The sequence below is a fragment of the Schistocerca americana genome, chromosome 4 (genome assembly GCF_021461395.2).
Source record: "Schistocerca americana isolate TAMUIC-IGC-003095 chromosome 4, iqSchAmer2.1, whole genome shotgun sequence".
Taxonomy (NCBI): domain Eukaryota; kingdom Metazoa; phylum Arthropoda; class Insecta; order Orthoptera; family Acrididae; genus Schistocerca; species Schistocerca americana.
Window position 1 is genome coordinate 621,695,733 of NC_060122.1, and position 23,205 is coordinate 621,718,937.

Below are 23,205 nucleotides of genomic sequence, written 5' to 3' on the forward strand. Positions count from 1 at the left end.
GGTCCATTGATTGTGACCGGGCCAAATATCTCACGAAATAAGCGTCAAACGAAAAAACTACAAAAAACGAAACTTGTCTAACTTCAAGGGGGAAACCAGATGACGCTGTGGTTGGCCCACTAGATGGCGCTGCCATAGGTCAAACGGATATCAAATGCGTTTTTTAAAAATAGGATCCCCCATTTTCTATTACATATTCGTGTAGTACGTAAAGAAATATGAATGTTTTAGCTGGACCACTTCTTTCACTCTGTGATAGATGGCGCTGTAATAGTCACAAACACATGGCTCACAATTTTAGACAAACAGTTGGTAACAGGTAGGTTTTTTAAATTAAAATGCAGGATGTAGGTACGTTTGAACATTTTATTTCGGTTGTTCCAATGTGATACATGTACCTTTGTGAACTTATCATTTCTGAGAACGCATGCTGTTACAGCGTGATTACCTGTAAATACCACATTAATGCAATAAATGCTCAAAATGATGTCCGTCAACCTCAATGCATTTGGCCATACGTGTAACGACATTCCTCTCAACGGCGAGTAGTTCGCCTTCCGTAATGTTCGCACATGCATTGACAATGCGCTGACGCATGTTGTCAGGCGTTGTCGGTGGATCACGATAGCAAATATCCTTCAACTTTCCCCACAGAAAGATATCCGGAGACGTCAGATCCGGTGAACGTGCGGGCGATGGTATGGTGCTTCGACGACCAATCCACTTGTCATGAAATATGCTAATTAATACCGCTTCAACCGCACGCCAGCTACGTGCCGGACATCCATCACGTTGGAAGTACATCGCCATTCTGTAATGCAGTGAAACATCTTGTTGTAACATCGGTAGAACTTTACATAGGAAATTAGCGTACATTGTATCATTTAAGGCCGGCCGGAGTGGCGGAGCGGTTAAAGGCGCTACAGTCTGGAACCGCATGACCGCTACGGTCGCAGGTTCGAATCCTGCCTCGGGCTTGGATGTGTGTGATGTCCTTAGGTTAGTTAGGTTTAAGTAGTTCTAAGTTCTAGGGGACTTATGACCACAGCAGTTGAGTCCCATAGTGCTCAGAGCCATTTGAACCATTTAGATTGCCATCGATAAAATGGGGCACAATTGCCCTTCCTCCCATAATGCCGCACCGTAGATTAACTCGTCAACGTCGCTGATGTTCCACTTGTCGCAGCCATCGTGGATTTTCTGTTGCTCAATAATGCATACTATGCCGGTTTACGTTTCCGCTGTTGGTAAATGACGCTTCGTCGCTAAATAGAACGCATGCAAAAAATCTGTTATCGCCCCGTAATTTCTTTTGGCCCAGTGGCAGAACTCTACACGACGTTCTAAGTCGACGCCATGCAATTCCTGGTGCATAGAAATATGGTACGGGTGCAATCGATGTTGATGTAGCATTCTCAACACCGACGTTTTTGCGATTCCCGATTATCTCGCAATTTGTCTGCTACTGATGTGCAGATTAGCCGCGATAGCAGCTAAAACACCTACTTGGGCATCATCAATTGTTGCAGGTCGAACACTTCCTGTTTCCTTAAATAACGTAACTATCCGGCGAACGGTCCGGACACTTGGATGATGCCGTCCAAGATACCGAGCAGCATACATAGCACACGCCCGTTGGGCATTTTGATCACAATAGCCACACATCAACAAAATATTGACCTTTTCCGCAAATGGTAAACGGTCCATTTTAACACGGGTAATGTATCACGAAACAAATACCGTCCGCACTGGTGGAGTGTTACGTGATACCACGTACTTATACGTTTGTGACTATTACAGCGCCATTTATCACAAAGCGGAAAAAGTGGTCCAACTAAAACATTCATGTCTCTTTACGTACTACATGAATAGGTAATAAAAAATGGGGTTCCTATTTAAAACAAAAACGCAGTTGATATCCGTTTGACCTATGGCAGCGCCATCTAGCGGGCCAACCATAGCGCCATCTGGTTTCCCCCTTCAAGCTAGACGAGTTTCATTCTTTATAGTTTTTTCGTTTGATGCTTATTTCATGAGATATTTGGCCCGGTTGCTATCAATGGACCATCCTGTATATATATCACCACACGTTCAGCTGCTAAAATTTCAGATGCGGACAGAATGCAGTTGACATTGCCACTGGATGAAAATGATATCATCCATACATAGGGAGCTTTCTCAATGGCTGTTCCATTTTAATGGTTGGTGCAATACTGGGCTATGAGTGGGAGATGTGAATATGTGTTTCGTTGCGTGTGTGCTTCGAAGGTCTCTGTTTGACCAAGTAGCATGGTTTAAGGTGGAGTTGAAAAATTTGATTGCATGGTAAAATATTGAGATGTGATCTAGATATGTGTATTGATTTAGAAGCTCTCTGACTGGCCGAGGGGTGTAGCTTAAGAAGGAGTAGAAAAAAATGGTGCCAAGCTGGGATGCATAGAGACTGGCAGTTTCTTTTCAGTAGTTGATAAAATACTGGGCTGTGATTATAGGAGAGGGTATGGGAAGGCAGGGAGAAGGGTAACGGGAGGTGAATGTGGGCGTGGCTTAGGAAGTGGATCCTCTTGGGTGCTAGTTGTGCAGTGTGTATCCAGAAAGTACTTTGCTTTCCTACTGAAAGGCGCTAGGCCTTACTATCTATCAACTTCGAAGTTTATACAGCAATAGCTTGTGATGTCACCTGACATTAATGTGCATTACTGCAGTTGCTTTACATTTGAATACCCAAAATAAAACACCCTGTTTTAAAGAGCCTTTTATACCTATAATTCAAGATCAACTGTTCTCACTTACGAACAAAGAGAGCAACACCAGTACAATGCCGTTTCTATCAACACAAGATAGGAAGGAATGGATTCAGCTCTAGGCATAACAGTATTTACCATGAAATATCACAATTAAAAATAAATGTTTAAATTTCATATAGAATAATTTTACAGTGACATTATATTTCAGTTAGATTACCAAAATCACAATAATGTGAAATGTTGAAAACATTGAAGTATACTGTTGGGCTTTGACTGTCTTTTACATAAAAATTAGTCCCTTTATGACCAGGTGCAGGTCGTATTACAACATCAGTGCTGAAACGTGAATAAAGTTTTTTGCACATTTAATATTTAGCAAGTATATTGTTACAGTTAATAATTTTTCTTGTTCGTGTCCTGCGGCGGTACTGCTGTATGCTTGTTCCACTCCTCTTGATGAGGACGAGCTGCAGGAGATCGAGCGTTTGTGCTGATACTGTAGTCCACACAATTCTATTTGATTCGTGGTTCCTGGTGGAAGCTGGCATAGTCATTTTGATCAAGCTAATCTATGGTACAAATAGATAGCTTCAGTACAAAATCACACCGTGCAAAAAAATCAATCGGTCTTCAGGAGACACTTCGATAGTATCTAGTAACACCACCTCTGATCTAACTAATTGCCTCTCTTCGGCAAGGAAGAGAATCAAAAGCTTCTTGACGTATGATACATCCGTTGGAAGTGACATATTGATTTGATCCAGTAGAAATATGAGACTGCAGGAATGTTGGTTGTTACAATCACTCTCCCAGATATTTTCTAGGGGATTAAGATCAGATGATTTAGTAGGCCAGTCGAGATTAGAGAAAATGACGTGGTACCTGTATGTTCATCAAAACAGGAATATATGGGTGCAGCGATGTGAACTCGGCTGTTCCCTTCTTACAAGAAGAGAGTGTCCACAGCGTATTCATCATGAAAATGTAGAGGCAGGGGCAACATTTGATCGCCAAGAAAATTGAAATAAACATCCTGGTTCATGTTCATAGTAATCTGAGTAAGTTTTCCCAAGTGTTGATACGAAAGAAACAGCCAAAACGTCAGAGAACCATGTCAGACCTAGACAACAACGTCCACACATTGTGAAGTAAACACTGGATTGGGCTGTCGGTGCATTAGATGCCTTCCGTTATATGAAAAGATGCAAAACCGTGATTCGTTGGATCATGTACACGTGTCCAGTCAGATAATGTCTGGTCTGTGTTGTGTGACACCTTGAAGACGTACGTGCCGCTGTGAGAAAACGCCATTTCGAGATACCAGACTCCAGATGTCCCTTGCACACAGTCCACTTCGCAATGATCGCTCAGAAACTGTTTTAAATGAACCTGCGTTCACTGAAAACTGTAATTCCTATTGGCTTTGAAACCCGTTACCATTGACAAGGCGTTACTCTTTATTCCTGAAGCCTGTCGGTTACTATATTTGTGCAACCACAGTTCTTACACCGCCTTCGACGGCTGCGAGTGGTACATCCCTCCTACGAGACACCTTGGACACTCCACACTGATACACAAGCAAATCTGTCAACTTTGTTCCCAGTTTGGTCATAGCATGTCCAAACACGATAGCCCCTTTTTGTTATTTCGTCATGTCTCCCTACAACCGACTGGAACATGCACACCACTTCACTACCAAGAATTACGTCACCTTTGGGCAGTCCCATGACTGTCTGGTACAAGTTCCACACAGCCTACAGCGCTCAAAAGCGACCAGCGTGCTGTTTTAAGTGGCTGAGTAATTTTTTGTCTGTAAACTTACTGAACGCACATGGACACAGTCTGGACAATTCGATATCCTTGTGGACAGGTCAACATCATGCTGGCCAACATGGTGCTCACCAACTCGGACGAGCACTTCTCGCGGCCCTCCGAGTTCATTCCCGAGCGGTGGCTCAAGGACGACGACTCTGCCCAGACGGCGCACCCATTCGCTTTCATGCCGTTCGGCTTTGGCCCCAGGATGTGCATCGGTCGCAGGTTCGCCGAGCTCGAGATCTACACCTTATTGGCCAGGGTAAGTAGTCTGTGCTCGACCTTGAAGAGCCTGGCGTCGCTTCTACCTTCGACTGGTCAAGTAGGTCCCTTTCCTTCACTTGGCCCACGCTGCTACTAACTCCTGCCCTCTTTCAATGTCTGGGTGTCGAGAACACCTATGGGAATTCTGGCCTTTTCTCCGAGATCTTTTGATATGCGCTTGGACTCAAGTACATCCACCAAACTGCATCCTTTTTAAGTTTCCTTTCCTATATGTAACCATAAACATCACCCACTTCCACATTTTCCAACTAACTACAGATGTAGTCTAACGATATGTCCATTGACAAATGCTTTGTGTTCTCTGACATTTCTAAAACTTCCCTTCTTTGTATGCTCACGAGACTGTTTTCCTCTCTGTTGACGGCCACTGTGGCCGAGCGGTTCTAGGCACTTCAGTCCGGAACCGCGGTGCTGCTACGGTCGCAGGCTCGAATGCTACCTCGGGCATGGAAGTGTGTGATGTCCTTAGGTTAGTTACGTTTAAGTAGTTCTAAGTCTAAGAGACTAATGATTTCAGATGCTAAGTCCCATAATGCTTAGAGCCATTTGAATCATCCTCTCTGTTCACGCCACCTTTCACTCGTCCCAACAATTCCTCCAACACCATTGCAACAGTTGTAGCTCGTGGTGTAACCAGTGGTACCTCTCCATCAGTCCTGAAATTCCGCTGTGGTCATTCAGTTATGCTTCTAGGGCCTCGCACTAAGTGATATACAGGGTGAACCCATGAGTGTGGCTTCGCAACGCTGTAAATGCCGGTAATATGCAATCAACAAAATGTGCTACATAAAACACAGAGAAATTCAACAACCTTCGGAGAAAGTACATACACTCTCATCTGTTTGCCATTTCTGTGGGAACGGCTCAGCATAATGCTGTTGTGCCCCTCTTCCATTGCATTCGGTAAAACTATATACGAGTTTGAACAGTTCTCGGGTATCCGACAGGGTAGCGTCATAATTTCTCCACAATATTTCGGCAGACGTACACGCTCCCATCGTCAAGTGGTTCCTGAGGAATGCTGTGCTGTTCCTCTCGGCACCCTATATATACTAGCCGTTACTGCCTCCACCGTTCCTCTCCTGGTGTCTTTGGTGCGGCCGGCGCGGCGGCTACCGGACGTGGTGGAGGAAGCGGCACCCGGGTCTGAACTGGGGTCTGCAGTCCCCTGCTGCCGCCGTCGGGGGCGGTCCTCGATCTCTGGGACCGCATCTTTCTCTCCAGGTTGAGTGCAGGGTTCCAAGCCTGACTAAGTTGAAGGCCGCTGTCTTTATTAATTAGATCGTCCTGTAGTCGGATTTCGTTGGCCTCTTTAGTAACGCAGTCCCAGAAGTAGGAGGACTGACACAGTATTTTTGTTTTTTCAAAGTCCATAGTATGGCCAGTCTTTATACAATGGTCAGCCACGGCTGATTTAGTGGCCTGGCGTAATTCGTCGAATTTTGCACTGGTGTGCAGATATTTTCACACATTCACAGATAAACGGGGGGTTATAAATCAAATAAAGTGTAATTACTTTGCAACGAGCCACTGGATATCACCGGTTCCTGCTGAACAACATCCAAATTTTTCTCAGTGGATATCGCTTCAGCTCAGTAGATGTGCCGGATGCATGTTCTGAATAGTTTCTCACATGCCATTTGTTAATTTACAGTATAGGATACGTCTAATCTGACGTATATGCCCACAGCTCCTGCCCATCGAGATGCGCTAAGTATCCATTACAAAAGTTAGTTCTGCATTGGTATGTATTGGTTGTTTAAATTCGCTGTACGTGTTGTTTACAACGAGGATTAACCATGTGACATTGAAGGCAAGTCTATTTCTTCATAATTTCGAAGTCTGGTTTCTTGAATCAAAGACTTACTGTTGAAGATTGGATATTAGCAGTGTAAACTTTGCGTCTCCTTCTTTCTTTTTCCTTTTTCCTTGGATATGTTCTACGGATCGGAGCGTGGAATGTCAGATCCCTTAATCGGGCAGGTAGGTTAGAAAATTTAAAAAGGGAAATGGATAGGTTGAAGTTAGATTTAGTGGGAATTAGTGAAGTTCGGTGGCAGGAGGAACAAGGCTTCTGATCAGGAGACTACAGGGTTATAAACACAAAATCAAATAGGGGTAATGCAGGAGTAGGTTTAATAATGAATAGGAAAATAGGAATGTGGGTAAGCTACTACAAACAGCATAGTGAACGCATTATTGTGGCCAAGATAGATACGGAGCCCACACCTACTACAGTAGTACAAGTTTATAAGCCAACTAGCTCTGCAGATAACGAAGAAATTGAAGGAATGTATGATGAAATAAAAGAAATTATTCAGATAGTGAAGGGAAACAAAAATTTAATAGTCATGGGTGACTGGAATTCGAGTGTAGGAAAAGGGAGCGAAGGAAACATAGTAGGTGAATATGGATTGGGGCTAAGAAATGAAAGAGGAAGCCGTCTGGTAGAATTTTGCACAGAGCACAACATAATCATAGTTAACACTTGGTTTAAGAATCATGAAAGAAGGTTGTATACGTGGAAGAACCCTGGAGATACTAAAAGGTATCAGATAGATTATATAATGGTAAGACAGAGACTTAGGAACCAGGTTTTAAATTGTAAGACATTTCCAGGGGCAGATGTGGACTCTGACCACAATCTATTGGTTATGACCTGTAGATTAAAACTAAAGAAACTGCAAAAAGGTGGGAATTTAAGGAGATGGGACCTGCATAAACTGAAAGAACCAGAGGTTGTACAGAGTTTCAGGGAGAGCATAAGGGAACAATTGACAGGAATGGGGGAAAGAAATACAGTAGAAGAAGAATGGGTAGCTTTGAGGGATGAAGTAGTGAAGGCAGCAGAGGATCAAGTAGGTAAAAAGACGAGGGCTAGTAGAAATCCTTGGGTAACAGAAGAAATATTGAATTTAATTGATGAAAGGAGAAAATATAAAAATGCAGTAAATGAAGCAGGCAAAAATGAATACAAACGTCTCAAAAAAGAGATCGACAGGAAGTGAAAAATGGCTAAGCAGGGATGGCTAGAGGACAAATGTAAGGATGTAGAGGCTTATCTCACGAGGGGTAAGATAGATGATACTGCCTAGAGGAAAATTAAACAGACCTTTGGAGGAAGGGGAACCACTTGCATGAATATCAAGAGCTCAGATGGAAACCCAGTTCTAAGCAAAGAAGGGAAAGCAGAAAGGTGGTAGGAGTATATAGAGGGTCTATACAGGGGCGATGTTCTTGAAGACAATATTATGGAAATGGAAGAGGATGTAGATGAAGATGAAATGGGAGATATGATTCTGCGTGAAGAGTTTGACAGAGCACTGAAAGACCTGAGTCGAAACAAGGCCCCCGGAGTAGACAACATTCCATTGGAACTCCTGACGGCCTTGGGAGAGCCAGTCCTGACAAAACTCTACCATCTGGTGAGCAAGATGTATGAAACAGGCGAAATACCCTCAGACTTCAAGAAGAATATAATAATTCCAATCCCAAAGAAAGCTGGTGTTGACAGATGTGAAAATTACCGAACTATCAGTTTAATAGGTGACAGCTGCAAAATACTAACACGAATTCTTTACAGACGAATGGAAAAACTAGTAGAAGCCAACCTCGGGGAAGATCAGTTTGGATTCCGTAGAAACACTGGAACACATGAAGCAATACTGACCTTACGACTTATCTTAGAAGAAAGATTAAGGAAAGGCAAACCTACGTTTCTAGCATTTGTAGACTTAGAGAAAGCTTTTGACAATGTTGACTGGAATACTCTCTTTCAAATTCTAAAGGTGGCAGGGGTAAAATGCAGGAAGCGAAAGGCTATTTACAATTTGTACAGAAACCAGATGGCAGTTATAAGAGTCGAGGGACCTGAAAGGGAAGCAGTGGTTGGGAAGGGAGTAAGACAGGGTTGTAGACTCTCCCCGATGTTATTCAATCTGTGTATTGAGCAAGCAGTAAAGGAAACAAAAGAAAAATTCGGAGTAGGTATTAAAATCCATGGAAAAGAAATAAAAACTTTGAGGTTCGCCGATGACATCGTAATTCTGTCAGAGACAGCAAAGGACTTGGAAGGACAGTTGAATGGAATGGACAGTGTCTTGAAAGGTGGATATAAGATCAACATCAACAAAAGCAAAACGAGGATAATGGAATGTAGTCGAATTAAATCGGGTGATGCTGAGGGAATTAGATTAGGAAATGAGACACTTAAAGTAGTAAAGGAGTTTTCTATTTGGGGAGCAAAATAACTGATGATGGTCGAAGTAAAGAGGATATAAATTGTAGACTGGCAATGGCAAGGAAAGCGTTTCTGAAGAAGAGAAATTTGTTAACATCGAGTATAGATTTAAGTGTCAAGAAGTCATTTCTGAAAGTATTTGTATGGAGTGTAGCCATGTATGGAAGTGAAACATGGACGATAAATAGAGAATAGAGAATAGAAGCTTTTGAAATGTGGTGCTACAGAAGAATGCTGAATATTAGATGGGTAGATCACATAACTAATGAGGAAGTATTGAATTGGATTGGGGAGAAGAGAAGTTTGTGGCACAAATTGACCATGTATGACATACTCTGAGGCATCAAGGGATCACAAATTTATCATTGGAGGGCAGCGTGGAGGGTAAAAATCGTAGAGGGAGACCAAGAGATGAATACACTAAGCAGATTCAGAAGGATGTAGGTTGCAGTAGTTACTGGGAGATGAAGAAGCTTGCAGGGGATAGAGTAGCATGGAGAGCTGCATCAAACCAGTCTTAGGACTGAAGGCCACAACAACAACAACAACAACAACAATGTTCCGTGGGGTCCAACTGGCTGTCTATTACACTTATAAAGTAAGACACAAAGGAATTTGTATCTTTACTCATAGGGGCTGCTGGATCAAAATGTCCGAAAGGACGCCATATATAGTACTTAGTATGGCTTCTCAACGCGATCCGAATTATTCTTTATCATGCGTTTCTCTGTGCTTCAAAGGTTCGTCTTGTTAACAGCGACAAGATTCTATATTCTGCACTTTCGTAGAAATGAACGAACACTGATTTATCATTTTTAAAGTAAGTATCGTTTTGAAATTTTGAGGGATGAAGTAGTGAAGGCAGCAGAGGATCAAGTAGGTAAAAAGACGAGGGCTAGTAGAAATCCTTGGGTAACAGAAGAAATATTGAATTTAATAGATGAAAGGAGAAAATATAAAAATGCAGTAAATGAAGCAGGCAACAAAGAATACAAACGTCTCAAAAATGAGATCGACAGGAAGTGCAAAATGGCTAAGCAGGGATGACAAGAGGACAAATGTAAGGATGTAGAGGATTATCTCACTAGGGGTAAGATAGATACTGCCTACAGGAAAATTAAAGAGACCTTTGGAGAAAAGAGAACCACTTGTATGAATATCAAGAGCTCAGATGGAAACCCAGTTCTAACCAAAGGAGGGAAAGCAGAAAGATGGAAGGAGTATATAGAGGGTCTATACAAGGGCGATGTACTTGAAGACAATATTGAAGAAATGGAAGAGAATGTAGATGAAGATGAAATGGGAGATACGATACTGCGTGAAGAGTTTGACAGAGCACTGAAAGAAAGACCTGATCCAAAGCAAGGCCCTGGGAGTTGACAACATTCGATTAGAACTACTGACGGCCTTGGGACGGCCAGTCCTGACAAAACTCTACCATCTGGTGAGCAAGATGTATGAGACAGGCGAAGTACCCTCAGACTTCAAGAAGAATATAATAATTCCAATCCCAAAGAAAGCAGGTGTTGACAGATGTGAAAATTACCGTACTATCAGTTTAATAAGTCACAGCTGCAAAATTCTAACACGAATTCTTTACAGACGAATGGTGAAACTGATAGAAGCCGACATCGGGGAAGATCAGTTTGGATTCCGTAGAAATATTGAAACACGTGAGGCAATACTGACCTTACGACTTATCCTAGAAGAAAGATTAAGGAAAGGCAAACCTACGTTTCTAGCATTAGTAGACTTAGAGTAGGATTTTGACAATGTTGATTGGAATACTCTCTTTCAAATTCTGAAGGTGGCAGGGGTAAAATACAGAGAGCGAAAGGCTATTTACAATTTGTACAGAAACCAGATGGCAGTTATAAGAGTCGAGGGGTATGAAAGGGAATCAGTGGTTGGGAAGGGAGTGAGACAGGGGTGTAGACTCTCCCCGATGTTATTCAATCTGTATATTGAACAAGCAATAAAGGAAACAAAAGAAAAGTTCGGAGTAGGTATTAAAATCCATGGAAAAGAAATAAAAACTTGGAGGTTCGCCGATGACATTGTAATTCTGTCAGAGACAGCAAAGGACTTGGAAGGGCAGTTGAATGGAATGGACAGTGTCTTGAAAGGAGGATATAAGATGAACATCAACAACAGCAAAACGAGGATAATGGAATGTAGTCGAATTAAATCGGGTGATGCTGAGGGAATTAGATTAGGAAATGAGACACTTAAAGTAGTGAAGGAGTTTTGCTAATTGGGGAGCAAAATAACTGATGATGGTCGAAGTAGAGATGATATAAAATGTAGACTGGCAATGGCAAGGAAAGCGTTTCTGAAGAAGAGAAATTTGTTAACATCGAGTATAGATTTAAGTGTCAGGAAGTCGTTTCTGAAAGTATTTGTGTGGAGTGTAGCCATGTATGGAAGTGAAACATGGACGATAAACAGTTTGGAGAAGAAGAGAATAGAAGCTTTTGAAATGTGGTGCTACAGAAGAATGCTGAAGATTAGATGGGTATATCACATAAGTAATGAGGAGGTATTGAATAGAATTGGGGAGAAGAGGAATTTGTGGCGTAACTTGACGAGAAGAAGGGAACGGTTGGTAGGACATGTTCTGAGGCATCAAGGGATCACAAATTTAGCATTGGAGGGCAGCGTGGAGGGTAAAAATCGTAGAGGGAGACCAAGAGATGAATACACTAAGCAGATTCAGAAGGATGTAGGTTGCAGTAGGTACTGGGAGATGAAGAAACTTGCACAGGATAGGGTAGCATGGAGAGCTGCATCAAACCAGTCTCAGGACTGAAGACCACAACAACAACATGCAGTAGAAGTTGGTGACACCTTCCAAGAGAGTGACTGATGAAGATAATTTTGTCCTTGAAAGGTCCAACACAACAATTGGGTGCAATATAACAAGTGAGCTTAACAGATAAACGAAACAACAGTGACTATACAAAGTAAATATTTTTAACAGGGTAAGTCAAACTACAGTACACGAAATAAATAATGGGGAAAGTGTGTGAAAGGGGTAATTTATAAAGTGGTTTCGATGGGGTTATTAGCAGTATCTGCAGTAGGGCGAGTAAGGGAATGGCATGTAACCATTCAGTGCTAACTGCAGACAAGTTAGTAATTTGCATTATTTCGAAGTAGTCATCTTCCGTCCTTTGTGAATATTATGTAAGACATCATGTTGCACCTTGTAACTGTGGCCTTCTTAAAGCAGATTGTCTGCAAAAATAGAGTCTCCTTTTCTAAGTCTCCAAACTTTTTGGTTTTTCTTCTGGTGGGTAGTTTCTGTCCCGTCAAAGTAGCCTTTATAGAGTTTGCTACAATTAGAAGAGATTTTTTATTTACTACTCTTTTCTAAAGCTGAATTAAGTTTTTGACATTGGACAAAAAGTGTCCGATAGTGCTGTGCAAACGAAACGGTGTTTTATAATTCGTGGATTTAAGCTATCTGGCTACATTCAAAGAAAGTTTTTCTAAATATGGAAACGTGCACCATTTATTAAGGTCTTGAGGTGATGGGCCCAGTACAGATAAGGAAGAGGGCAGACATGTTGTTTTTTCGTACATTATGGAGTCCAGAAAGGCAGGAGTGTAGATATTGTTTGATGCTATTTGTTTGATTGTATTTAATTCAGTTTGGAAGTTGTCATCCCTCTTGAGGGTGGAAATTAGACGTTGTATCATTGAATGAGAGACATCATATTTCTGGGTCACTGGATGTTGAGAATGTCAGTGGTCATAGGATTTCTATAAGTTTTGAAAGTATGTATGTGCTCACTGATACCTGTGGTTAGGTCTACATGATTTGTGGTGTTACCCCCCACCCCTTCAAACTGCATTGTGAATTGATAGTTTCGTCCTTAGAATTTAGCTGTTTGAGGAATGTTTGGAGTTGTCTGGTTTCACAGTCATAACAATGGGTGGAGCCCAAATTTGACTGATTAACTGAAATTTAACCTGCATTTAAAGTGTACAAACAGACAGAGAAAAGAATATTAAGCCTATATTTGACAGAAAAGTTTGAACTAATGTTCAGTATGGGATGAAGCATAAATTAAAAAGAAAAGCTACAAAAGGAAGTCACTATAGGGTCGAGACGAGAGAGAGAGAGAAATACCAGAAATGGGAAGTAAAGTGGAGCGTGATGCAGTGTTATCTAGCCTGTAGACCGTGTTATACAACGGCGATTGGCGGTTGTGTCTCGATAGTGTGACTCATGTACTTCATTTATGTCTCACAAATGGTAAGCGTCACACTCGATTTTGAAAGGTTCTCGTAACTTTAACGCTGTAAGTCCTTAGGGCCAAACGTTCGGCAACATGGCATCCACCAAGAAATGTTCTGTTGTGGACAATGATCTCGAAGACGCTACGTATTGACTGCTCCAGGACACCAATAAAAGTGAGGCTGAGTGAAACTGCTGGGACCTATTTAGAAACTCGATCAGGCTGTTCCTGCAAAAAGCTATGTCAGTCTTACAAGCGAGTTCTGAGGTAACTCTCCAGACCCTTTAGCTTGCCATTACCTGATTGGTCCTAACCGCCAACTATCTCCCTGGTTTATTCCTTCGCTCCTGGAATCCTTCAAATCGGAAACCCCCTACAACAATGACCGCCAACTTGGAAACCACCAATAATTTACAATTAGAAAGACGTTGTAACCTAACCAATTTTATCCAGAGTTACTCCTGCACAGAGAGACTGGTGACATGTAATGACATGTAATTCCTGTCACATTTTCATATCGGCGATACGGAGGAAACTGGGAGGCGACGTTTTTTATTTTGAATTTCTATGTTAATTCTGTAACGAAATAAATGAAGTATCACAAGAATCTGAGAATCAAGACGGTGATTAAAACTGTGTAAATTTGCTGGAGAGTATACAGGGTATCTCTCCTGAGAGTGTCAGGCGCATTTTCTCTGGTGTTTCAGCAGAGATTTCCAGTTTAGATTTTGCATTGTGTAGCTGGAGTTGACCTAAACAATTAATGCTCATCAAATATTTCATGTGACGCCCAGTGTCAATAGAAAGCCTTGGTTCATTTCCGGTTACAAACAAAATTATTTTTAAAGCCGAATTTTACATGCCCATTCTTTAGAATGGTTTCACATTAGTCTAGTGTGGTATTCGTTTTATTGATAGATATAAACAGGGACATAAAAACTCGATCAATAACCAGTACTGCTGTTGGGACAGCACCGCCATTCGTTAGCACTGATGTGTTTATCAACTCATCTTTACACTGAATTCCTGACGCACTGATGTATAACCAGAGTGCTGTGTGTGGTTTTGCAACCATCCACCATGCAGGCACGAAAACATTCTGTAGATTTCTGCTAGGGATGCATATCTGACAAGTTTGAAACGCTCCAGCAAGTAAACGCCTAGTGGATATATGACAGTAGAAGTTGGAGACCAGAAATAGGTCCACTCCATTCTATCTATCTATCATGGAATCTGTTATTTAGAAATTTAGGGACCTTTACACTGGAATGAGGATGAACTCCAAGAAAATTTCAAATAAGAAATAGTATCATTTGGTATGTTGGTACATTCACTCTTATGTGTTCCCCTTTATTACTGTGCTATGAAGAGTTGTAGAAAATGGGCTCTTTTATTGGAATAAAGCATTTCTGGACGTAGGTGCACGTAACATATTTTAATTTTCTGTTGTATCAGAAACGTGTTCTAGATGCTTGCTCGTAGTCATTTAGAATTAAAAATTGTGTAAAACGATGGTTCATTGAAAGTGATGACTGATCAGGTTTGTTGTTGCTTAACACAAGTATTAATTTGATTGACTCCTGTCTGGATTGCGTGACACTAATAGTTGTACATGCACTGTCGGCTTTTGTCTACATTTGTCTATATTTGTCCGCTTCTTTATGCCTGCTTGTTTGCGCTTTCAACTGTGTGGGTTTAACTTTGTTCACAAATGATGTTGTACCTTAAATGGTGCATACACAGCTGTTGTATGTTCTTTTAATTTATTATGTTAGTATTTTTGACAGATCAGAAGATATGCAACAGTGATGTTAATTAATGACTTAGGCTTTAAAAAGAATGTTGTCAAAGTACACGAATAAAGTAGTTCAGTTAGCTTTAATTTTTATCCTTAATCCTTCATCTGCTCAGATTTTTCTTTCTTCTCTGCTCATGTTGAATTTCGTTTCCGTATACTTGGATATTTTGTCTTCGAAGTATTCTTAATTCTTCATTTTATAAGTGTTTTGTCCTGTCTTCCATTTTTTGCTGATTATTCCAATGTCTGCAAAGGTATTCACACAGTTTCCTAGGCCAGTTGCGTATCCCTTTTAATTTTTTAATCTAGTGTATGATTTTTCTTGTCAGTCTTCAACAAATCATCTTTTAATAGTGTCCATACAACATTAGTCTACATGTTACAATTTCATCTATAACTTTTTGCTACATATTTTCATATGTATGTCTTAGTTCTTGATTTAAATGTTTATACTGTTGTTCTATTTCCTAACGTCTTCTCACAATCGTTCTGTCCTTTTTCTTGATTTCTTCATTTTGTTTTACTGATACTAAAATTATAGTCTCTGAGGGATGTTTGCATTCTGCCCAAATTGCTGTCTTACAATGATGAATTGTGATTATAGGGAATTATTCTTTACTGTTAATGAAGTACTAGGTACGTCTTCATAATCTTACTCTGATAACTTTCTCACCCCTATTAATGATTTAGATTTCTCCAAAATACCTAATTTTTATGTTCTCCTTATATTTTCGTACTTTGTGGTTAATTATGGTGGTGTAGTCTTGTTTGTCGTCGACCCTGGTTTGTCAAAGAAGACTTGTAACCTGTTTATTTTGCCGTTTGTTCAAGTATCCCTAATTATTTCCCTGCTACCTCTACACTTCCTGCTGGAACTCTTAAACACGTACGCTAAACAGTCAAACCTGACAGTGACCTTTTTCTACCAATTTGTAATCAACTTTTGACGTACCGTTCTGCTAATTTTTCCCTTGACTTTCCGATAATTTTTTTTTTCAAATGTTATGATGAATAGGACTCGACTACATAGATGCTGGGCGCAAAAACTGTGCACCAATTAAAAGTTTAATACTCGGTGTTATGAGGTCATCAGGAATTGCAAGGTTTAGGGGGTGGTGAACGGGTGATCACAGGCGATGTTACAATTTTTTTGCTCGCATCTGTTTCCAGGTTGTGCGCCGCTTCAACCTGGAATTTGATGGCGAGATGCGCTGGAGAACGACGGTGCTGCATGTGCCAGTGACACCGCTCACCCTTAAGGTCACTGAAAGGGAGCAGTAGCTGTGACGCCACACCCACACCCAGCTGTTGCTGTGCAGCTGAATCACACACCTGTACTGACTGCCATTAACGCTGTGCAACAGTATTCACTGTATTCGTTTCTCAGTGTTTAAATGCGATTTTTCATAGCTTTATGTCAGCCCCAAAGTCGGGAAATGAAATTGATCTTACTTTTATTTCAATGAATATAACCATATTTACATCTTACATTTTGACAAATATAAGGTTGTATACTTTTATATTTCTTATTTGTGAAAAGAAAGAAGAGCAACAATTAGTGGTATTAACAGAAGTGATGTTGACTGTTATACTATGTCACAATATGTTATTGTGAATGTTGATTACTGTATGATAATCAAAATATATCTTTTGGTTACATATGAAATAACTATAATGTCCAGTGTTTTACAAATTCAATATATTTGAAGAATGCCATAATGTATAAGTAAAAATCTGCTTCTGAGACATATTTTTACTGTTAAGAGTAGAAAATCACCTTCAGCCGATCTTTGTACATGCACAAAACCTACAAGGTAACGTTATCTGGAATATTGTGCAAATAATTTCTCATGTTTCAGAAAATAATTTCAACTGATATCGTTATAGTAAACGTTTGCAGTAGAGGAAACTTTTGGGTCAAATACATAAAAAAACTTTTGTGAACATGGAAAAAAATCATATCTGTTATATGCTTGAGTCACAGAATCATCAATTGCAGACAACATGACATAACAAATCTGTCAAATATGTTCTTACAATTGCCAAAGTCGCAGTGAAACTGACAGATGGATTGGTTGATGTCTGCTTACATAAGCAGTTTAGTGAATACCTATAATGTAAAAGTTCATTCAAGCAGTTACATGTTACGGTTGTGTACAGGGTTTTGATCACATAACTACATTTGTAAAGCTCAACCGAAGATGACTTTGTGATCGAAATTAGTCCCAACAATAAAGAATACTAGTAATGACCCAGAATTACCTGGTATATTTATGTCAATCTTACCTTATATATGGGAAGGTATGGAATTTTCCTATGTTGCTTGCGACAGCGCTGTTTGTTGATTACACAAGAAAGTCAACTCACATTTTATGAATTTTACCACACAACATACCCCTGTCCTGGAGTGTCGAGTAATGTCTTTTGACAAGAAACACTGTAATAAAAACTAGCCACACTAAACGGTCATCAGTGTGCACAATGTTTTCGTTCCAAGTCTAACTAACATACCAAATAAGCGAAAATCATTGCATGATAACTCTATATATTGTCATTTTTATGTACAGCTGTACGCCACAAAGTCTTTATTTATTTGTAATTTTCCTCATAAATCATGGAACCAAACACATTCTGTACTAAGTCATTCACATGTACAGCACAACCACTCACTGGCAGCCAGATCAACGTTTTTATCCTGATCTGATATCAAAAATACACACAAATTTGAACAGCTAGAAAGCTTTCACAATACTTTGCAAATGTTAAAATCGGACTGTAAGTTCCTGATTACAATCGTGTCGCATGCCACCCTCTCACCCTCATTACTGAAGATGCTACAGATGTCTTTCCTCAACAGCATGTGCTTACTGATAGTGTCATATACATACGGAGATTGTTTGAAATTTCGTTAGACACTACGGAACTATGCCGGAATGAACAAATCATATAGTACTCTAGCTGTAGCGCGCCCGGCTAGCCGTTCGGTCTAATGCACTGCTTCCCGAGCGGGAAGGCGTGCCAGGGACCGGCACGAATCCGCCCGGCGCATTTATGTCGAGGTCCGGTGTGCCGGCCAGGCTGTGGATGGTTTTTAAGTCGGTTTTCTATCTACCTCGGCGAATGCGGGCTGGTTCCCCTTACTCCGCCTCAGTTACATTATGTCGGCGATTGCTGCGCAAACACTGTCTCCACGTAAGTGTCCACCGTAATCACTCTACCACGCAAGCATTGGAGTTTCACTTGTCTGGAATGCGACATTCGGGGAGGGGGGGAGGGGGGGGGCGCCAGCTGCAGAACCGCACAATAACCCTGGGTTCGGTGTGGTGTGGCGGTCGGGTGAGTGGACTGCTGTAGCCTGTTGTGGGGTTGTGTACCACTGAGGGCTACGGCGAGGACGAAGCCTCTCTGTCGTTTCTAGGTCCCCAGTTCAATACATACATACATACCATAGATATAACCATGTATAAAACGAAAGTATTAGGAAACTCCTTCTCCCAACGTTGCTTTCGGTCTCTGGAACAAGCTACCTTTCAATCTGCAAAAAATTAAATACTCTTCTACTATGAAGAACAAGTTGCAGTTCTTTCTTTTGTGAACCTCATAGTTTTTACCTTAAAATACAGGGTGTGTCGAAAAGAATCTTTCGACTTTAAAAAAAATCATAACTTTTATGTTATTTGAGATATGTGTGTGAACAATGAACTGTTGGAAAGAGCAAACTCTCGAGTTTTACATGGTTCCCGCTAGGCAGCAGCAGTGTGCACCCATTTCAGTTCTAGCGAAAATGGTGTCGGGACAGCTGAAAGCGTTTTGTGTTCTACGTTTTGCACAGTCCGCGCTATTAATAACTGTTCAGCGTGACTTTCTTACTACGTATGGTGTGGACCCTTCTACAGCACAGAGCATTAGACAATGACGTGAGCAATTCCGAGAAACAGGTTGTTTGTGTAAAGGCAAATCGCCGGGCCATCCTCGAGTGTCTGGCATAGACATCGAATGCATCCGCAATAGTTTCACAAGGATGCTGTGCACCTCAAGGGGTCCATATTGAACACCTATGAAAAGGTATGGGAAAAAAACAACTTTTTGAGTTTTCTGTTCATCAAAAAGTAAAATTCGTCGTATGTGTTTATTAGTTTCATAAATATAGACGTGCCAAATCGGACGAATCTTTTTGATACACCCTGTGTATCATGTATGGTTGTTTTTTTCCCTACAATAGTAAATGAAATGCTTCCTCATCATTCCAGTTTCGCTTCTTTCTTTTCATCTCTGTTAGTCGCGCCGTCATTTCTCTCCTCTCTTCATCACTTGGCGTTATACTGCGCTTCTCTTTTCCTTCCTCTCTAAACCCTTTGAAATGCGGCTTGCACTTGATTGCCTTTGGGATCGAAAACTGGGTAAACACCTTGAACACCATTTGGACACAAATAAATTTCAAATTAACTTTATTACAATCGCCTAGTTCTATGGAAACGCAAAAATTAACAGCGCAATAAAGAAATTTCAGCTGAAGTTCAGATGTATAAATTTAAACTCTGACGCCACAGGTTAATCAATAGGCACACAAGAATGTGAATAGTTACAATTCTTCGCAAATATTAACTTCGGATTTTAAATTCTTGGCTACGATTGTGCCGCATGTCACACCCACATACTCATCACTAAGGGTGCTACGGTTATCTCAGACACCATCTCATTTTAAAACACCGCCGTAAAAAACTTTGAAATGCGTAAAATAACAACAGTTCAAATTAACACTTTACACACTATGATTGATCACAAGAGTCTTTCGTTCAAAACCAAATTGAACTATGATTGGTTGCAATCAACCCCAAGAAAACTCTTTCACAACGCACAAGTGTTCAAACGGCGAGCACAATAGACATCTTAACCAATCACCAATCACTTCAGAAAGCAAATTAAATGTGCACAAAGATTAATAGCAACTGTGACAAAATTGGGGGAACGCACATGCGCTCAAACAAAAATTAGAACATTCGCTTCAAATTACTCAACAAGTTTGGCACACATAAAATACATAATTAAGACTGATTTCAAACCTCAGCCTTTCTAATGAACATAGATGCACTAGCACCTGAAACAGAGACCTCGGCCTGAAGTCCTTTAAATCAAGACCCTAGAGATAAAAGTTAAATAATAAATGCACAAGTGCTCAAGCAACGATTATAACAAATGCTTTGAATTGAATAAGGATCAAATTCTTTAGCAAGGTGAGCTAAACCCAAAGAACTTGCACGGCAAGGTAGTAAACAAGAAACTGGATGCGCCCACCCGCTTCCTCGTATTAAGAGTACGTGGAGCACACAGAACCTAAAGTTACCAAGCCAAAGATGACAAAGCAGAGGATGACAGCTCCTGTCAACAAACACAGAAAGGAGCAAAATTTATTCACCCTATTCACAACTTACCTACATTAAATTGTCCATATAGACGAAGCAAAAGAGAAGAGTGCATTACAGAATTAGTTTATGAACTACAAGATTTAAAAGGGGAGCTCTTAAACAATATATGAATTACAGAAACCAGAAGTAGACTCTAAGGCAGGCTGAGCTGCACCGCATTCGTATTTAACAGTCCAAAACATGCTTGTCCAGCTCCGGGAAATCAAATTTATACCAGTCAGTAACACGAGGAGCAGAATATGCAGCACTGTTGAATAAAGCCACTGAAGAGGTAAAATAATTGATCGCGTAGCAAACTTCCTTGCACCAAGATCACGAAGAACGGAAGTTAACAACCAGGAACGTACCAAAGCGTGCTCACCGTAATAAGCCGGTAGAAAGCACGGGTTTACGTCGATATAAGAATCACTTTGCACAGTGGTAGAACTCCTTCGCTGCTGAAATACGCGTCATGTAGCTTCTTAAGGCCCAAGTTCCAGCTGTTCTGGACATCTCCTCCATTAGGCGCTGGCAGCCACTAATATTCATTCTGTTTCGGAGCGGCTAACAGTGAGTTAGCTGGACAGCGAGAAGTTCGCTCCTGCATGCTGCACTGTTGCCATACTTCGCGACAACAAAGTTATTCATTTAGCTGTCAGTTTTTTTCTTTTTTCTTTCCTTTTTTTATAGCAGTATAGCTTTCAATGTGTTTGTGTGAATGTTTCAGTGCGAGTAAAGAAAGGTCAGGTGACGGCAATAAACGTGAAGTGCTTCACAAGCAGATGAGGGGGATTATTTACCACATTTATGACTTTTTCAAACTTGAATTTGAAAGCAGATCTCCTGATGTTGACATCTGAAGACACAAGAACGGACTGCGGAAGCATGTGCTGTCGCCAAGAGAACTGTAAAGAGAATTGCAAGGGACAGTGTCAGAGCTGTAGGAACCGTAGAAAAAGGTGGTTTCGTGTCGCCTGGAAAGCATCGAAATCGCAAGAAACCCATAACACAAATGGATGGTTTTAACCACGGTGTTTTCAAGTGCTCCATGTGAATGGTGAATGCCCAACGTCACAAAAACTTGTTACAGTTACGCACGAGAAAACTGGCTCCAAAGGTAAGCACTTCGTCAGTGTAAGGAATTTTAAAAAAACATTTTCAATTCAGAGAAGCGAAACAGATGCAGCACGAACTACATCTCACATAAAGATTCACGATACAAGAGAAGGAGGTAGTTCAACAGCGTATTACCTTGATGAAATATTGGTCAATCAGAATCATTCCAGGAAGACCTACTGGAAAATGAGGGATGGTCCTGGCGGTTTTAAAGTTATCATAGGAATAGGTTCTTGGGTAATTATTCTGCATGCTGTCCCTTCTTCTGATTTTCTTCCTATGAGTAAACTTGTATTTAACTGTAAGGAAAACAGCAGTCACTACAATTTGGAAATGAACGCCGTCAGCTTCGTGACGTGTTCACAATTGTTGTCATACGTTTGTTTCGAAGTTTTTCATTGCCAGTTATTGTTATAGAGAAAACATGAAGTACTAACCCCAGAAAAATGGGTGTTTTTCCCTGGCTTAAAAACAAAAATATTTCACACAGAAAAAACTATGATTTTGATAAACAAGACCGTTGCAACTGTTAGAATTCATTATTGGAGAACGCGACAGGTTTCCCAAATTAAATCTGCATCTCAAGGTGCTTCGAGTTGAAATATTAAGGTTCTATTTAAACCGGATAAAGCCGTTCTCAGCATTTATATCCAGGTATTTAAAACTTCTGAAACACGAATGTGCGAGCATTTATGATGAAACTAATGAATCAATGGGACAGATGGTAACGCTTATGTCTAACAACCATTTTTATATTTCAGTTGTTTTCTGTAAGTACACATCACAAATTATGTTCCAGATCCTTTCGATTACTTATTTTAACGACAGTATTGTTATTAAGTCCTGGACTGTCCAAATATTTCTTTTTCATGTGTCATGTGTTGTGCTTAGGTAGAGGGAGAGATAGAGAGAGAGAGAGAGCGCACGCATCCGGGTGAGAGAGAGAGAGAGAGAAACAGAAACAGAGAGAATGAATGTTGAAGCAATTGCCACTGAACTACGAGTACTAACTACTTCTACTTCTCAGATGAGAAAGCTACTGGTAACTGTTAGGGTAGTCACTTGTTACTACTTTCCCTTGTGGCACTTGCTTCACCTGCCCTCCATTTGAAATGAACTAAGTTAAAATGTATGCACTATACTTACTATTTGTTAGTCATTTGATTGCTGAATTCCTTAATTTTGAACTGACAGAAATTGGGAGGCTTCAGGCTCTTAACGCTTTATGTGTGACCACTCTAATAATTATTAATAATAATAATACTCTGTACAGCGGTATAGTAGGGCTTAGACAGGGTGTCCCAGGAGGAATGACCAATTTTCAGAGATATGATAGAAACGGCCATTCGAAGCATGAAAGTCTAGTAAACGTAGGCTATGAAGTGCGTACCTTAAGAGTTGTGAGCACTATTTTTTTCATCTTCGATACTGTGAAACAAATCTCTTCTAATGCAAGCTCCTTGCTTTCCATGTTTTGGGAGGATACAGTATGGACCAAAGCATGAAAAAATTATTTAGTAGACATGGGACACAATGTATAACTTAAGCACTATGG

The 23,205-nt window shown here is 40.6% G+C and overlaps 1 protein-coding gene across 1 annotated transcript in view; it reads left to right on the plus strand.

The window, feature by feature from the left end:
* The window catches only part of LOC124612797 (probable cytochrome P450 301a1, mitochondrial), a 181,841-nt gene extending 164,454 nt beyond the window's left edge, over positions 1 to 17,387 (plus strand). The window contains exons 11-12 of the mRNA XM_047141201.1: positions 4,618 to 4,824; positions 16,300 to 17,387. Coding sequence (XP_046997157.1) covers positions 4,618 to 4,824; positions 16,300 to 16,410 — 318 coding nt within the window. The 3' untranslated portion in view covers positions 16,411 to 17,387. The remainder of the gene's footprint in view (positions 1 to 4,617; positions 4,825 to 16,299) is intronic.
* The last annotated feature ends 5,818 nt before the right edge of the window (positions 17,388 to 23,205 follow it).